Genomic DNA, 18,445 nt, shown 5'->3' on the forward strand with positions numbered 1-18,445 from the left:
TATGACTCTTTAACACGGTGAAACAGGGAAACCTGTGATAAAGAGCCAACATACATCTGTGGAAAATGCGAGGAGTGTCTCCTCGTAACTTTAAAACCCCTCATTCATTCTGAAAATTGCTCATTTTGAGTCTTCAATCAGGTGCGACTTCCACACCAAAAAGTGTTGTGGAGTGTCACCTAGCTTTTTACGTCCTCCTTCAAGAGAAAAAAAAAAAGATCGGCTGTCAGCTGATTTCTCTGAACCTAAGGAGTGTGATCGTGGAAAGGCTTTGCAGTTTTAAAACTACGACTTTTTAAATTGATATTTTTTGGAAACCGGCAACTAGCGCCCTTATCAGCTCCTAAATCTAAACTTTATTAAATTACTCTGAATTTTATGCAATTTCTTTGCAATAAAACTAACCTTTGCTTAAGTAATGTGACGACAATGTGGAGAGCCCAAAAAGCTGAGCGGTGGAAAAAGAGGGACGGAGGGATGAACTGTGATAAAACTGTATTAGCACCAATATCTCAGATGTAGGGCGCAGCGATGTCAGGACTACTTACAGTCGGTTCTGAGGCCGACTACCTCTTCATCCATTTGATCCCACTCGTGCTGAAGAATTAGCTCCTCTGTTGACTTTAGAGCTTAAGTGCTCTGGATTTGCTGGAATATTCATGATGTTAACAATCAAAGTGAATCAATATGCAGCCTTTCGGTTTGTCGCTTTAAACTATGCAGGGGAAAGAATAAAACCATCTCTTGTTCAGGATCACAGTGCCTCGTGGCATTTGCTTGGTCTCGCAGTTTAACAGCTCGTCGTTAAAAGGCAGCACTCACACCTTTGTTATTGGAATAATTCAGCTAAATGTGATAAATGAGCTTCGGATCAATGCGACTGAGATAAGAGGCAAACCTAAAAATAAACTCCGTCTACAGTATTTCTATTCACACGCAGATGTCCTTACGCTTAATATGCACATAAAAACATCACAATCACTTCCTTAGTGGAAAAAAGCCCAGTGCTCCTGGCAAGCATCTGTTCTTGCGACTGGTGCCTTTTTTTTTAAAAATTATTATTATTCTTAAACTTTCTCATCTGAGGCTCTGTTTGGCGGTGGGTGAAAAGGAGTGCAGCCAACTCTATCAGTCCAAAGACCACATCTCCGGTCCGAAATGATCTTGCGTCCAGACATGAGCCAGTTTGCGGTTTGAAGGTGTACCACAGTTTAGAAAAAAAAAAAAGAAAAGCAAAATCAAGGACATCAAACATAAAATTTGGTGTAAAATAACATTCATTTGTGGAAGTCTTTTTTAATTAGATACAGGTTCCAGAGGTCCCCCATCTATTCACTGTTTGGTATTCACTGATTTTTCTGTGGAATGTAACTCTAGATTATTGTTGGAAAAATTCTCCTATTCATGGTTTTTTTTTTTTTTTTTTTCCAAAGAGCCTATCTAAAACTTTCAAGAGAAACTGCCGCTTGGGAAGCTAAAATACCCTGGCTCAACGCTACTTTGCATGCCTGAATTGCAAAGCCACCAATCTGGGAATGCTATTAATTTTCCTTGCCTTTTATTGGCTGTTTTCCTTCTTTCCAAGTACAGAAATGAGAAAAAAAAAAACCTGTAGATATTGGCTTTTGCAGTAGTGCTAAAACGGTTTACATTGTGCCTTTATTTTTTGCAGAATAAAATATGCTATGTGTTTGAACAATTAAAATAGGTCGTCATACGCGATGGGGTGTTGAGCTTTACACGGAGCTGACTGACTGCTCACACAGTTAAGTTCCATCTCTAAACCCAAAGCTAACGGTTGGAAAACACCGACATGAAATACAACCTAAGAAACCAATTTCACTGTACAGTAGAGCTCTGTATTTACGAAAGCTAGAAACCACAGGCTCCCGTAACCGGCTGAAATCTGCAAATACTTAGGAAGAAATCACCTAAAATGTTCCCTTTGATACACTAAACAAGTGTGCTGGGCATTTTTATGGTCCTATACGGTGATTGGAAAGAGAAAATGGTCTTTTAATCACCTTTCCACTAACCAAAGGAAAAAAAAAAAACACCTCAAATTTGCATGGGCTCCACGTGGACAGATTGGATTTGACTGTATTTCTTGATTTGATGATTGAAGTGAAAAAAAATAATAATAATACATAACCCTTGTGTGCACGAGGACTGGGGCAAAAGTAGAGGACTATGGCAAATGATACAAGTTTTACGTGTGTAGGGTCGGTTGGACCCCATTTCTACATACAAGGGTTAAAAAAAAAGCATACCACTTTATGTAAACATTTACTCTGCTCGGCATTTTGATGATATCTTTTATTCTGATGTTGGTTGCATTTTTATGCCCTGTGTGGCAGCCTGACCCCTTAAAAGCCACGTCCACACACTTGCACCGTGTTATTATCTTTAGGTCTTCACCACGAAGAAGAACCACAAAAATATCAATGTGCGACTAAAGTGTTGTTAATGACAAAGTGCAAAAACCAATGCAAATAATCTTTACACCCTCTAAACAGACATTTAAAGAGCATTTTGTTATACATAATGCCAGTTGAAACATTGTGATTATAAGGATCTGTTGAGAAGGTGTCTTCATACGTAGTTATGTCTTTTCAAGGAGGCCAGTGACAGTTTTATATGCAAATGATTCTTTGAGATCATAGTTAGTGGAAGCCTTTAAAATACGACTTTGCTCGCCTTGTTTTTATACTGCTCCGTAAAATTAGCAGCCTGTAAAAGGTCACTGTGGTGCTTGAGTGACGACTTGTGGCACGGCTGCTGCGTATTCTTTGTCATGGTTCTGGGTTTTGGGTGTGAAGCTTGCTTTGATTACAGACGGGTGGAGGGAAGGAGGTCTTTGCTGTGTTATATCCCCTTATGATTTTAGCGAAGGGGGAAAAAAAAAAAAAACCTTTGAAAGTTAAAACGAGCTGAAAAAAAAAATGAGGGCGGAGGGGAGGGACACGCTAAAAGGCTATTTTCCTTTTCCATAAAAAAAATGTTGGTTTTGTTCTGGCCTGCTTGGCTGAACCCGGGAACATTTGCAGGATAGCTGAGCCGCTGAAAGAAAGCCAGTTCCCATCGACGCAGCCTTTCTCCAGCCCCAGCCATTTTTTGCCTGGGAAAAACAACACAGCTCCGGGAATGTGTCACTTCTCACGGCTTGACAACTGGCATCCATAAGAAAATGGCTTGGCACCGCTTATCCATAAAATTGGAGTCTGTTTAAATATACAATGTTAAATCCGTGGAATGATTTGCCTCATAATCCATCTCTGTTCCTACAGAGGCAACATATGAAGCAAGCTTTTCCAGCGCCGTGGCTGAGGGCGAAGACAATTACACGAAGTTTGTGCTGTAAGGAAATGGGACAGGCCTGAGCGTATTATAGTGTAATTCTCTGTTGGTTGGAGTCGAGATGAACACGCTGCTCATTTGATTTTTCCATTCCGCCCCCTTCCCCCTCGCCCCTCCGCAGCTTTTGATTTCTGCTACACGTAGTGGAAAACCAGAATCTCTTGAGATTCTCATCTCCACACGGTGATATCGGACGCATCGTGTGCATGTTAAAGGCATCGAAATCACACACGGTCACTCTTTTCTTATTATTTTTGTAGTGGTTTTCACACATTATTGCTTCAGAAGTAATCTGACATGGTCAAAAAAAAAAAGTGTTTATCACTTGTGTCATTTTTCCTCCCCTCTTCTTTTCAAGCCTGTGCAGGCCCGATGTGATAACTGTTGGCCGATTTGCCGTCGCGCTGCTATTTAATGAATCGTTCCATTGCCCGGTGGATAACAGAATGAACAAATGGCTTTCTGTGTTAGTGGCTGCCACTGCCTATCCTATCAGATAATTAACTTTTTGCAAATAGACTGCGCTGACTACCAAACAGAAGGAAGCCCCGCGCAATTAGAATAACTTATCTGTCTTCTTTCCTTTTTGTTTCCGTTATTTATTTATTTACTTTTTGTTTTGGAGGGAAGCAAACAAGACGGGCAGACGAAGCTAAAATTCTATATTTCTTGCTTGAGAAATTAGCAGCAGATTTGTGTGTTTTGCAAACAGAGAGCAGATGTGTCATATGCAGAGGCTGGAGTCCTCAACACAGTTGTTTCCGGACTGGTTCCCGGCCCTTCTTTCCGTCAAGCTACTGTTGAACAGGACCCCAATTAAAAAAAAAAAAAAAAAAAAAGTCTTCTTTTTTTTTCTATTGGAAAAATATAGGAGCAATCTTTCATCCAGCTGATTAGCAGCATGCAGCAACAGATGGGAGTAGGAAAGCAGTGCCATTCAATATTCTGTAACAGACGTCAAACCGTATAAGAAAGAAATTATACGAAACTCTGATGGTTTTGAAACTTTGACTGCTTAAACAAAAGCTATGCCATGCTACGTTGGTCCACACAGCCGGAGACAACTCCAGGTTACTCTGGTTCTACAAATCGTTATTAAAATTTTAACGAAACCACAGAATCTCAGCAGTTTGGAAACTTTTCAAAACTCGGACACCGAAAAAGGGACGAAAACTACAACCTGAAAATAGTGCACAAGTTGTGATTGGCTGGCTTTTCCCAACTGTAAAAACATGTGTTCATTTCATCTGTATCTTGCGGAAGACATTTACATTCATCATCATTCCTATTTATGTCTCAGCCTTCATCAGTGGATTATTATTTTTACTAATTGTAGTATTATCACAGTTTAACTTTCCCCTGCCTTCACTTGCTCTGATTTTTATTGTCAAGACATGAAACAGAATTTGATATTTCTCGCTGTAGTAGAGCGCGCCATATGTGTGCGTCTTTGTAAACAGAAGATGAATGAGCAGGGAAGGGAAGTGAGGCCTTATTGTAAGCGGAGGCTCTGGATTATTTCGCCGCTGTGTTTGACAACCTCCTCCTGGATATTAGAAGTATCTGACAGGAGTGGGACGGGGGCAGGGGGGTTGGGACGGGGGGGTTGGGGGGCTCGGGGATTGCTTAGTGTTTCTCATCCATCCTCCAGCTTGTTCTCCATATTTAATTATTTATTTCCCCCCCCTCTCTCGCGGATGGTCTCTCACACCGACGGTGGCGCGATTCAATATTTATGCGTTTCCTTCTGTTTGGTTTTCGCTGTGGGTTGGATGGCGGAGGGGATGGGGGACGGTGCTTTCGTGTGTCTGATTTCCGTGATTTCCAGCCTCTTTAAAAGCGTTGTTGGTGTGTTTTGTTGGGGGTGGAGGGGGGTGGGGGGGGCATACTGCTGTGAACAAAGCCATCTGTTTGAGTGGGCTGTTTTTATTAAGTGACAAACTGGATCCCTCTACCTTGCTAATGCGTCCCGAGGGAGACGGTGGCGGAGGCTGCCGTCATTTGTGTGTTCTGAGCACGGCTGGATGATGGAGAGAAACAGAAGAACATTTTTTTATTAATTTATTTTTTCCTGGCAAACGACGCGATACACCACAGAAGAGACATCGCAGCCAGTGCAGCTGTGATTACAAAACTGATACGCTGTGGCTTTCATGAATGTGCAATGATAATTTAATGGGGAATCTTTCAGCTTCCATCTCGTGACAAACGGATACCATAAATAACTCTCTATAACTTATTTATCAGAACCTTACACAACTGGCCCCAATTTATTAATCCAGCCGTACGTCCATCCATCCTGCATGTTCCAACACTCCTGAGAGCCTGCGTGCATCCGTATGTGCATCCCCCCCCAAACTCCTTCTGTCTCGTCAGTGAATCCGTTAGTGCCTCAAATGTGGGACAGGAACATCAAGCATTCTTTTTGAAGACGCTGCTGTTGTCTGTTGCAAAAAAAAAAAAAAGAAGTGTCCTTTCTCTCTCGCAGAGTTATAGCCGGCAGCTCCGACGTTCTCCACAGAGGGGCCGCTGAGCATGAGTAATACACACTGACTGGGGCTAAGAAAGTCCCAATATGACTTCTGCCGGAGACTCCGTTGGGCTGAATAGTCCACGAGAAGAATTCACCAGTCAGTTTGTGCAGCACAAGATCACAAGGCTTGATATGTGGCTCGTCTTTTAAGAGCCGGTGAGAGTTATGTGTGTTTTTCCTTCTAAGGCGGAGAAAGAACGAAACATCTTGAAATTTCTTTTCGTAGTTCCGTGATTGTGCTTTGTATTAGTTGTCGTCACAATTTCTTTTAATGGATTATGAGATATTTTCTTTGCATCTTGGAGAAATAAGCGCAATTTTATGGTATTTACACAACAAAAAAACCAAAAAAAAAAAAAAAAACGTAAAACGTGATTGCGCTGCTTTTCTACAAAACCGAAAAGGTACCCTTTTTTTGCCCTACTTCTTCTAATCTACTGTTATCAATTTCATGCTATCAATTGAACCGAGGAGTTGAGTGAAAGTGTGAAGAGCATTTAAAATTTGTAATGCCTGCCGGTTTATCTTGTTGAACCGTAATGATGAGCAGAGGTGATGTAGATGCTGTTCTGCAGCAACATGTTAATCTGCATCAAGTTGATGGAAATGTTTGGATGTAGGACATAGTTCTGCTCATCTTTTTTCTTTTTTTTTTACACTTTTACATCAGAATATTGAGTAAATTATGTCTAACTCCAAAAATTATGGCATGATCTGTTATCTAATAACTTTTGGACAGTGTATACAATGGATCACCAGTATTCATCTCGTGAAAATGAATGGCGCTTCTGTATTGGCTGCTTTGCAAACACTGTGTTTGCAAACACCAACTAGCAACTAGCACACAGGAGTATTTTTCACAAATAAGTTGGAGTCACTTTCCACAGACAAAACCTGTGATTGCGGATCCACTTTAATTCACTGCAAACACAACGTTGATTGCAAAGATTATATTAAAATCCAAAAACTTTGTAAACTTTGAGTTTATTGAGATGCACACCTGCCTTGGTGCAAGTCAGTTTGCAAAACTTTGTTAGACAATTAAAAGATTACTTGGGTTTCTTTATACCACACAATTCAAACACAGTTTTAATTGTAATATAATTTAAAATCTTGCACACAAACATTTTCCCATAGCAACCACTGCAGTAGGTAATTGTTGCTTACCGAAGGGATTCTACTGCGAGGGCTTTGAGCACCGTTTCCAGTACTTTCCAAATTCTTCTGAATTAGTTGAACACAATGGATCAAATTTTGCCTGGAGAGCAGATTTAGGCGCTTGGAGAAAGGAGAGGTGTGCAAATGTGGGAGAAGGTGGCTTGTATTATATGAACTTCATTATGTGTGACAGGCAGCACAATATTGATGGAAGAGGGTCCCTATCATTGTTCTGCATTAAAACCTCCGCCGTGAATTAATGTACGATTCCTGATCCAGTAATTAACAATCATTCAGGGGCCGTATCCCTTTTCAACTAATCACTAATTGCAATAAGAATTTCAGATTCCATTTAAGGCAAGATTACCGATGAGCATGCATTGCAAATCAGCCAACAGTTCTAATTAAGCCCCGATTCGTTCTCATTCTCTCTGCCTTGGCCCTTTGTGAAGCGCGCACAATGTGGAGTTTGTTTCCTCAGCATTACAAAAGGGAAATTTTATCAGAATGCTGCAGATAGAGAAGTGTGCGGCACCCCAGGAAAAATAATTTCTGCTTCTTGTTTTTGCCACAGATTAGCATGTTTTGTTTACCTTCGTTACTTTTTTTTTTTTTATGTTGCTTATCTCTACTTTTTTTTGCTTGAGGTTTGTTTGGGTTTCTGGGTGTGCCATGGATCATAGGGAATTTACTTGCACAGGTTAAGCTCAGTACGTTTGAATCTGATGGAAACAATTATTTGTTTTAGTGATTCAAACTAAAAATTAGAAACTGATCTTATTTTAAGCATTCATACAAGTCACGAAAAGTGAGTTTTAATGTATTGACTTGACAATGGGTTTAAAAATTAAAAAGGAAGTCGTCTGTCACGAGTGCTACAAGAATAGTAGTGAAAAGTTGAGTGGAAGGAAAAATGCTTTGCTTCCTGTCTGCAAATATTGACGATTATGGCTTTTGAAATTTCTGTCTTATATATATTTTAAATATTACATCAGACAAAGAAAAAGATTTTTCCTAATGAATGAAGACATACTTTAAAGTACATCCAGTACTTTGTCGGAACTTCTTTGCATGAACAAAGTTGCTTTATAAAGGCCTTTAGCTACTCTGTGTTGTTCAGTCTGCTTTTTCTCATCTTCCTTTTGGCAGTTCTCCTTGAACTTTCTGTTAATTTCATTGGATACAGAACAGACAGTTACTTTAGAAGTGACCTTTAGTGTGTTACGATACTTGTTGAATGTTTGCTGGGGGTTGCATTTGTTGCATGTGCATCTTTTTTTTAATTTTTTTTTATCACAGTTTTTCGCTCCACTAAACTTTCAATTAATAGACTTGGAGACAAGAAAATTAGAATTTTCTGAGAAGCTGATCTTTGGTGTTTGTACTTTTTGTAACGATATAAATTAACGAGAGTAAGTGAAAAACATGCATGCAATGAATCTTAACTGATATGAGTCGAAATCTTTTGCTTCAAACTACTTACGTAAATCACCTTTTAAATTCTGATTTATTGAGACACAGCAGCAGTTCTGATTTCACAAAAGCTTTCTTAAGTAGGCTTCTGAAAGTATCGATCCTACAGAATGTTATGTAGTCAGAAATCCAAAGTATTTGCTCCCACTACATGTGTCACTTTCAGCCCCTCAGTCTAATTTGTCTCGCTCGCTCGCTTGTGCCAATTCATCAATATCACAGCGCTGATATATATTGGGCTTTAAGATGTCAGATGGGGTTAATGGCATCTCTAAACGCTCCTTTCTTCCAGCCTTGTATCCAAAACCGTAGCTGGGGGATTTGCAGACTGCCACCCAGTGTGTTGGGATTAATTACCCCCCCGTCCTCCTCTTCCTCAACAGCCCCACCTCACCCTACAAGTTAAAGATTCAGAAAGGAAATGGCCCTTTTCATGCAAATTAAATTGAATATGTCAGTCAGTGTAATTATGAAAGCAGAGCTGTCTTGGGCTCGGGGTTCATGCCCCCCCAAAAAAAAAAAAAAGGAAAGAGGCGCTGACAAAAAGTCAGTTTATTAATGTCCTCTGCAGTGTTTGATTCATGCTCTCTGTAATGGCTTGGCAGATCAAACGTCACTTCATTGTGGATTCCTGATGACTTGAAATGCTTTGGCCATTGTGCAAGGAAAAGTCAGACTTGGAGCTTTGTGAGATCACTTAAATCTGATATTTGGCTGTAGGTTATGGCGATGTCAAACACGGCAGTAATGAATGCACATCTGCTCTGGCTGCCGGGTAAAAAAACTGCGACCAATGGAAAAATGTGCAGTAGCTGTCGGTTCTCGGTTGCAAAGTTCGCTGTAGTTCAGAGGAGCCTGACCTTGCAGCAGGTACAAGAGAAAGCTTTTGGGAAGCATCTGTAACCTTCTGCCAAGAATGATGAACACCGGGTTTATTTTAATCTGAGCTGGAGTCGCATTCATATCAAGAATCCGTATTATGACTTGCAGGTGTGACTTTATTTTTCAAAATCTCTTAAGTTTCGCCTTACGAAGGCTGCTCCTCAGTTCACACCTAGATCTTTTTTTGCGCTTTTCCCGTTCTGACACAAATGATACTTTCTCCATCATGCTGCTATAAAATAGTAGGTAGCAAAGCATGAATTGACACTCATCAGAGGAACTGTGGGAACGCTCCGAAGAGCTCCCTGCTCTTTTCGTGTGAACAAAGAGTGATCAAGGTTATGTAATGACCTCCAGGGAGGGCAGTCGCAGACTCTCGTCACCAGCCTTTTAACTTGTGACAGGCTTTACGCTTCTCATTTGTTTGCCGGCAGCAGCTTAGCAGTGGATTAGCAGTTTCCCAGCCGCAGTATTAATTAATGCAGCTTATGGTTACCTCTCGGAGGAGATGTGCACGTGTGGCTTAGGTGAAAGGAGCATCTTTCAGTTTGGACTCATTCTGCGAAACAAAGCCCCGCATGCTATTCTAAATGATAGTCTCTGTTAATGAAATTAATTTCTGTTCAGATTAGCAGGATTACAATCAAACAGATGGGACCCACAAATTTTGGGGATGATGTCATCTTCTAAGACGGTCGCAGAAAAAGAGTCGTGGGGGGGGAGATTCTGTAGCTCCGTGTGTTTATGGTTTGCAAAATGTTCCTTTTTTTTCCCCCTCCATTCTTCTTCTTCACGGGCCATATCTTATTGCTTGCTGTCACGGCTCCAGTCGTGGCATTGTTGGAACAAAGACGAGGTTTCAATCAGCCTCCATCTACCTGAAGCCATACGAGGAGGCTCCCAAAATTGATGTTTGTCAGCAGCAGACCTAAAATGAGTGCATGATGGCGATATCGGCGGCCGTGTCTTTGAAAACACCATTACCTTCACGTCACGCCTCAATCATTCCCCATTGTGCGATGACATCAGCCCACCCCAAACAACCCCATTCCCCTCACCTCCAGCGCTGATCTCCCGTACACGCTGTAGAAGTCTATTACAACCGGCGTATGGAGACGCAGCGAGCCGTAATGCATGGCCCCGGAGCGAAAACAACCCCAATAGCATATCAATTACCCATCAGCACCTTCTTGGTCGGATGCCAGCGTGCGCCGCACTCCGGCTAAGTCAAATTAGCTGGAGTGAAAATGCAGCTATACCTGTGCGCAAATGGCACAAAGATGCTTCTAATTTTTCCAGACAGAAAAAAATACAGGAATATTTTTTGCCTCAGCAGTTTTTTTCATTACTATTATTATTATGATCATTATTATTGGGAAACCCGAGGGGTTGCTGATGTCTGCGAGTAGTAAAGGAAGTGGTAGGCCGTGAGGAAATCAAGCGATTTCCCAGCCTCTTTTGCCCAGTGAAGGAAAGCTGCTTGCCTGTTTATCTGCTCGCCCTTTTGATTGCCGACCACACATCCTTATGTCACCTCTCCACGAATCCTGCAGGTTAATTTGTCCCTCAATCGCACCGCTGCCTGCGCCGCTTCTGGGCAATACAATCCGAAAGAGGTTTTTTGTGGGGTGAGGGGTGGTAAATCAGTTTGCACATGGTCAGACAGGGAGTAGAACGGGCACAATGACACGTCGTTACACATACAGATGAGGCGATTGAGACGGTCGGCATTACCGCAGCCCGGTCGGCCCTCTAACAGCCCAATGAATTGATTGATAAAAGGGAAGCAGTTGTTTCACAGATGGAGCTGCGCCGCCCACCGAAGCCAGAGCTCAGGCTTTGACCAAGTTTGTTTGTTTTGCACTGTTCACACGCAAGGTCATTCAGACGGGAAAATAAGAAATCATAGGCAAAGAAAACGACATTAAATATCACTTGAATGAAAAAAAATAGTAAAACGGGCATCACCTAAAAACACGAAAAAAAGAATTGCTTAAGAGATGATTAAAGAAAGACCTGATTACTGACCTCAAACATGCACGGATGAGTCAAAACATGCATTTCTTTCTCTTGACGCTTTTTAGAATTACCAAAAGACGCCAAGTAGCCCCAGACTGCCAGTTAACACCTGGAGTCATCTGTTCAGTCCAGTTTATTTATGTAGAGCCAACCAACAGTCAATGCAGTTCAATGAAGTTAATTACATACGTTCTTGTCTGAGTTACTTATCTAGTTATCAAACAATGCAGCCAAGTTCAGTTTATTATTCTGTTTGGTAAAATTACTGTTCAATTCCACTGACTTATCCAGTCTCTAAATCAGTACGTTTTGCATACGCTTACAAAACTGTCGCCCGTTGCAGCTGTACCAATAAAAATGTTATAGATCCTTCACTACTAAGACGAATGTCTTTTAAAACAAACTTTTAACTGGAGCGTGAAGTCCACGAATCGAAATTTGTAGCTTCTCTGATGGGCAGTTGCATTTATTGGACTGTAACAGAAGTCTGGGCTTTTTATTAATACTTTTAATTTCTGTTAAAGAACTCCACCATTATGAAAATCCAAACCCCGCCAGATCAGCACAAAGCAAACACGATTTCGCTATCTTTTGCACTTTTAGCTTTAATTAAGCTTTTTCTTGTTCGCCACAGAGCCGTTATCTTGAACTTAGTGAATAACATTTCCAGCAACAGAAGGCTCACAGTGACAAACCGTTTTGACACACATTCATTGTATTTCATTACCACAGAGCACTGTCTCTGCTTCCGTCTTGTGTTATTTTGATTTAAAGCTTAGTAATGACTGCAGCTGCTTTTCTTTTTAAAAAGCAGAGAGATGTGCAGCAGCTAAGACTGGGAAATTATGAGAGAACAAAATGTTGACAGTGTAACATCGAGTAATCTATCTTAATAAAACTGATAAAGGTGCGACCACTTTATGGTCCTAAACAGAGGATTCAAGTCTAATCCACCAGCCAAGCAACATGTGATAGAAAAGCTTACCCCTTAGATGCAAATTTTCTGCAATTTTGTAGGAGAAATGGCAAACCGGACTTGCTAATTGTTATCGTGAACTATATCACGTTTAAATTTCTCTGCTCGTTTTAAAAATTAATTTCTCTTTTTTATGTTTTATATGATGTAATGGGAATGAAACTGAATACATCATTGAACAAGATTTCTTAAAGGGCGGTTGGCTCCGTTGGTTTAGCGCGCGCACCGAATGCAGAGACTGTCATCCTTCACGCGGTTGTCTTGGGTTCGATTCCCAGTCTCATGCCATTTGCATCAACTTTATCTTTTGACTTAAGTGTGCAGATATGTTGACTCGGTAAGAAAGTAGAATTTCTCTGCGTGCGCTCAATAAACGTGATCACTAACAGTTTTTTGCAATTTCCTTTCTGTTCTGTCTCTGTGTGTCTTTCCAGCACCGCCAAAGTTTTTAAGAACCCCCAATGACCAAACAGGCGTGCAGGGAGGCGTGGCGTCCTTCATCTGCCAGGCCACCGGAGACCCACAGCCGAAGATTGTGTGGAACAAGAAGGGGAAGAGAGTCAGCAACCAGAGATTTGAGGTATTAGGTCTATTGTTCTGATGTAAAATGCTCGACAAAATCGGAATGTTTCAGCACTGCTCTTTTGGCTCTGCTTGCAACACAATCCATTGCATTGCAAGTCCCATTTGCTTGCTTTCCCCCCTCCCCTCGAATTGCCACTACGCATTAGCGGCCTCTAATAACCACGCTGACCCAGCTTTAAATATGCATGAGTTTTAACAAGAAAGATACAGTGATAAATTTGAATAAGTTGCAAACGGAAAGCAATTGGGCAGATTAGAAAAAAAAAAAGTCCTTGTGGTGTGACCCAGATCCTTACATTAGCATCACACCACGTTTTCCAGCTTCATGCAAAGTGAAAGGGGAAGCGGCACTTTCACTTGGAAAGATCCTTTTGCTTTGTGGCATCTTTATGCGAATGCATATCCCACCCTCTTTATTTTGGCTGAAGCTTTGATTTCCAGTCGGCATTAATCCACATTTGAGCTTAACACCATCACAGAATCATTGCAGAGCACTGATAAGATTTCTATTAATTTCTGTCAGTCCTCTGGACTTTTCTTTGCTACACGGCGGCCATACTTGTTAGCTCCCAAAGGCCTAATGGAGCTCAAACCTCTTTTTCGCGTCTCACGCCTACAGAAATCCAATCTTATCAGAGTTCATCGCGTTTGCATCGCACGTCCAGCTGAATGCTAACACGTTAGTTTCCATTCATCCACCCATTGCCCCGCGGGGGCTCGCTCTCTGCTACAATTCTGCACCCATTCAATCATGCACTGCCACCTCATCTTCTAACGAAAACCCATTTCCTTCTGGAAGCCCCACAACTTCCTTTCTAATTTGCTCTTTGGCCCAAACTCAGAAAGGAGGCTGTTTTTACCATCACCTGCTGACACCTGGAGTGCCAACACTGCTTTAGCTTGGCCAGTGAAATGTTGCAGAGTTTTGTTAACTAACACATGCTCAGATATACTGTGTACTTTTAAAATGTCTGTAGGCCTCGGTGTGTTTGTGTGTGGCTGCGTGTGCCTGTGTGTGTGGGAGAGAAAGTGGTCTCAGGCCTATCTTTTACTTGAATCTACCTCTATGCTTAAGAGAGATTGAGTTATGACACAGATCTTTCTAAAATCAGTGAGTATACAACACGTAGCATGCAACGATAGCTGAATAAGCTACAACAAACACCTGTTTGTGAAGCATTTTATGTGTCGTTCGTCCAGCAAAAGTTGGTCCTGTCTCTCGTACCACAAACCTCACCCCATGGTACAAAATGTCCGTAACCAAATACCAAACCACCGTTTACTGTTTGTGCTTGTTTTCTGTCCCATTGACACGATCCAGTGTGATGCATTTTCCCTTCAGGAGACAGAATGTTAGCTTTAAGAGTGGGACACATTCAGACTTAAAATTCACTCTGCAACAAAATATCTGTGCAAAATAAACATCCAGCCCCATTCTTAAAGTTAGTCAGCCACATCAGTTAATGCACTAGGTTTCATTTACTAAAAGTTAATATCTATAATATATATATCTGGAGCGGGCATGGGCCGGTTACCTGTAACAATATGTCAGTTTTGAATGGCTAGGACTGCTACGATATTCCTTTGCACAGTTGCTGCATTATTACATTTTCTTTTATGGAGATGGCAGAAAAAGCTTTTCTATCGTTGTTTAAAGGAGCACTTTGCAGCTCCTAGCATACCTGACACTAATCTTTTACCTAGCAACCTTAGCTAGCTAAAATTGCTAGCTAATGCGGGATTTTTTTAAATCTGAAAATAGAGAAGTGATGAGGGTTTTCGCCGGGTGTTTTGGAGTAGTGCAGCCCTCTCCTAATCCACCTGCTAATGCACACTGCCTGTCAGCTAGCTGAAAGAAGGCTAACGGATGTTTTGTTACTTAACAGAAAGACAAATTTGACTTTTTAGATATACTTCTGAACACACATTTCAGTGAAAAAGAGAGGTTGGGACTCGACATTTTTTTTCTTGAAAACTGCAAAATGCATTCTGTCTGCTAAATACAATCATTAGTAATAGACAAGAAGACAAAGCTAGCATTAAATGGACTAAAGGTTTCTCAGGAAAAAAAAATTAACTTCAAAAAAATATGGCGCCATAATACATTTTACATGACTAGCTACTGCCACACACTAGCTAGCTAATGATGTTATAAGCTAGCTTAGCAAAAGCTATAGGACATTTACCTTGCCTATATGGTAAACAGATTTGACGTTTTGGAAAATGTTTTGTCATACTTGTTAATTAATGCTGATTTAAGACTATAGTTGCAAGCCACAGGCGACATATATACTAAGTTAATACCAGCTTGTTATACTTAGTCTATGACGAGCAGAGACAGCAAAAACACAATATTAATGCAATATGTACTTGAAAAACCACTTGTAAATAGCCTATGGAATATTTTTATTCATAGAAATCAAACAAGAAATAAATCTTATAACATTATAATAAATGTAATAATATATTACTAGGAATTATTGTTTCTGCTTTAGGTAATCTATTATATTTTTGTATCGCCTACTATTTTTTAATTAGTTTTATAAAATATCACGCCGTGAGACACTCATCCCGGCCCGTGCCTAACCTGGACACAACAAAAAGTCTTATTAATGCGCAGCTATCCTTACTTGTTCAATAAACATCCACAAATATACAAAAAAAATAAAATAAAATCTTTACATTAAGGTAGGCAAACGGCTGTTTCTGTCATAGGAAGCACATTTCGTCAGTCTCCATCGTTGTTGTTGAACTGTCGTTAACTTTATTTTTCAGTTGTTGTTGATATTATTTTCTGTGGAAGGTCCCTCACTCATTGTGAACAAAAAAATCTCCTTTAACATATCCTGTCTCTCGCACCTGCAGGTGATAGAGTTCAGCGATGGCTCTGGCTCCGTGCTAAGAATTCAGCCGTTGCGCACGCCCCGAGACGAAGCCATATACGAATGCGTCGCCTCCAACAGTGTTGGAGAGACGAGCGCCACCACCAGGCTGACTGTTTTACGTGGTAGGTCTTTTGTCATCAGCCCCCCAAACCCCCAAAGGAAGAAATTAAAACAAAAACAAAAAACAAAGCAGTCCAACACGCATACACCTCTTACATGCACGTCTCTTTACCTGTAACAGGTAAGGTTACATTTATCTGTTTATTTGGTCTTTGCTGTCATTGTTGTGTGCAAATAAACCCCGGTTCCTCTCGACGCTGTGTATCCTAACTTGATAAGATTTAGTCCATTAGCTGTGTAGCCGAGTAAGTTTTTGTTTCTAAGTGACTTAAGACATTTGCATACCGATTCCTGACACAATAATTAAGATGCCAGTTAAATTATGCAAATAGCCATCCTTTTCTCTAGCCTGCGGAGGTTTAATGAAAAAAGCTCAGCAATGATTTTCAAATCAGTCATTTTTCATCTCCGTGTTTCAGCTGTGATACTCATTTGATCGTCTGTGGGAAGAACAAAAAAAAAAAAAAAGAAAGAAAAGCATGCTATTCTTATCCGATTAACTGGCGTGCTGTTTATTGTTCGTAGCGGAGTCCTAGTGGCAGGTTGATTCAGGCTGCATCTTCCAGTGATCACTAGCTGTTAAAACGCATGCTTTACAAATCTGGACAGGAAAGGTCAGGGCAAGAGTTAGATGGGAAAATTCGCCGGATGACGTTGTCTTCCTTTGTAATTAGCTCTGGGTAAAATTTAATCTTTATTAGACATAACAATCCTTTCAAAGGCAAATTTGTGCTTGCCCTGAGCTCAAAAGACAGTGTAATATCTCTCTCAAACATGACTTGTTTGGGTTGTGAATGGAGAAAATAGCTTTGGAGTAATAATAAAAAGGGTCTTGGGCTGTTTGAATGAGGTGTGCTCTATTATGCTCTGCAATTACACAACATGGAAAATGAGTTTCTATTGAAAGAGGTGCTTCTAACCTATAAAAAAAAAACTGGCTCTGTGACTCTGAAACCCCACCGCCACCATGAATCCCTCCCCCTCCCTTCTTTTCTCACCAATGAGCCACCAAAAGAGCCCTTTGCACTGTCTCCAGGGGCCGATTGAAAGAGAAAGGTGGGCACATTCACATGCGGCTCTCTGCTGTTTTCTCAGGGAGTGCACACGGTGTGCAGGTGTGCTCACATACAACACCTTGCACAATTCTTTTTTCTTTTCACTCTCACTCTGTCTCTATCTCTGTATTTCCTCTTCATGCACACGCACACACACACACACGCACACACGCACACACACGCAGCAGCAGATAGCTGAGGGACGGATTGAAGCTGCTCTTCCCGGCTTCACGGCCTAGCATTAGCATGTTTATTACTATTTCCATTTTGCTCTTCTGCTCTCTCTCCTTTTCCATCAATGTATTGAGGGTGAGTAGAGGCCTATCGGCAACCAAAAAAAGAAAAACAGGAGCAAGCTTTTTTTTCTCCTCCTCCTCCTCTCTTCTGCTTTTGTTCAAATACAAAACTGTGCTCTATCATATTACCTCCCACGTATACACCGTCTCATCCTTGTGAATGATTCAGGTAATAATGTTCATTTTTTAAATAAATGTGCTCTAATTTTAATTGCTTGCAGAAATCTAGACTGAACAAAGTGTCAGCAGTGATGTGATGCATTGTTAAAATATATATATATATATATATATAAAAAATTAGCTAGTACATAAAATCACAGCTTAATATCTCAGAGATTTGTGGCAATGCCATCACAGTGGCTGCATCTACAGGAAATTAACGGAAATGGAATAAAATGTTATTAACTTTGGATGAACCAACGTTAGTGGGGGAACTGGAGGCTGAAGTACATAGCAACCCACCTTAACAAGAGCTTTACACTTGAAAGAAAATTGGTGTAGAATAATCCATTTGTGGTTGTCCCACCTTAGATAATGCTGCATAGAACCGGCTTTCACTGCAATTACAGCTGAATGTGTTTCGAGGTATCTCTCCACCAGCTTTGCACATCTGAAGACTGACATTTCAGCTCATTCTTCAAAAAAGCTCAAGCTTAGTCCGAATGAAGGGAGAACATCTGAGAAAAGCAATTTTCAAGTCTGTCTACAGATTTTAAATAAGAGTCATGTCTGGACCTTGGCTGGACCATTTGCAGATTTTATATGTTTTGATCTAAACAAAGAAAATGGGAACCTGCACCCCAGTCTCCTGTCTTTTCCAGGTTTCCTTCCTGCAATGCTCCGTATCATCCAACCAACTCTGACCGGCTTCCTGGTCTCTGCGGAACGAAAGCGTTGCCACGTCGTGCTGCTGTCACCAACCATGTGTCGCCATGGCGATAGTGTTTTAATGCTGATGTGCAGCGTTAGTTTTCTACAACACATACTCTAGCGCTGCAAGAGTTGGATGAAACAACTCTGGCAACGTAATTTCCTAAACAAAGAAAAACAGAGTTTTAGCTGAAAAAAGCATCTTTTTTATTGTGTGTTTTAGTTTTTGTAAAATA

General features: G+C 40.9%; 1 protein-coding gene across 4 annotated transcripts in view; it reads left to right on the top strand.

Moving 5' to 3' along the window:
• The window catches only part of ptprda (protein tyrosine phosphatase receptor type Da), a 167,272-nt gene that overhangs the window by 62,300 nt on the left and 86,527 nt on the right, over positions 1-18,445 (top strand). For all 4 annotated transcript variants that reach the window (XM_088015914.1, XM_088015916.1, XM_088015915.1 and 1 more), the window contains exons 3-4: positions 12,833-12,978; positions 15,849-15,990. In XM_088015914.1, coding sequence (XP_087872040.1) covers positions 12,833-12,978; positions 15,849-15,990 — 288 coding nt within the window. The remainder of the gene's footprint in view (positions 1-12,832; positions 12,979-15,848; positions 15,991-18,445) is intronic.

The sequence above is a fragment of the Poecilia mexicana genome, unplaced genomic scaffold (genome assembly GCF_051168715.1).
Source record: "Poecilia mexicana isolate PSO_F unplaced genomic scaffold, ASM5116871v1 scaffold_18, whole genome shotgun sequence".
Taxonomy (NCBI): Eukaryota; Metazoa; Chordata; class Actinopteri; order Cyprinodontiformes; family Poeciliidae; genus Poecilia; species Poecilia mexicana.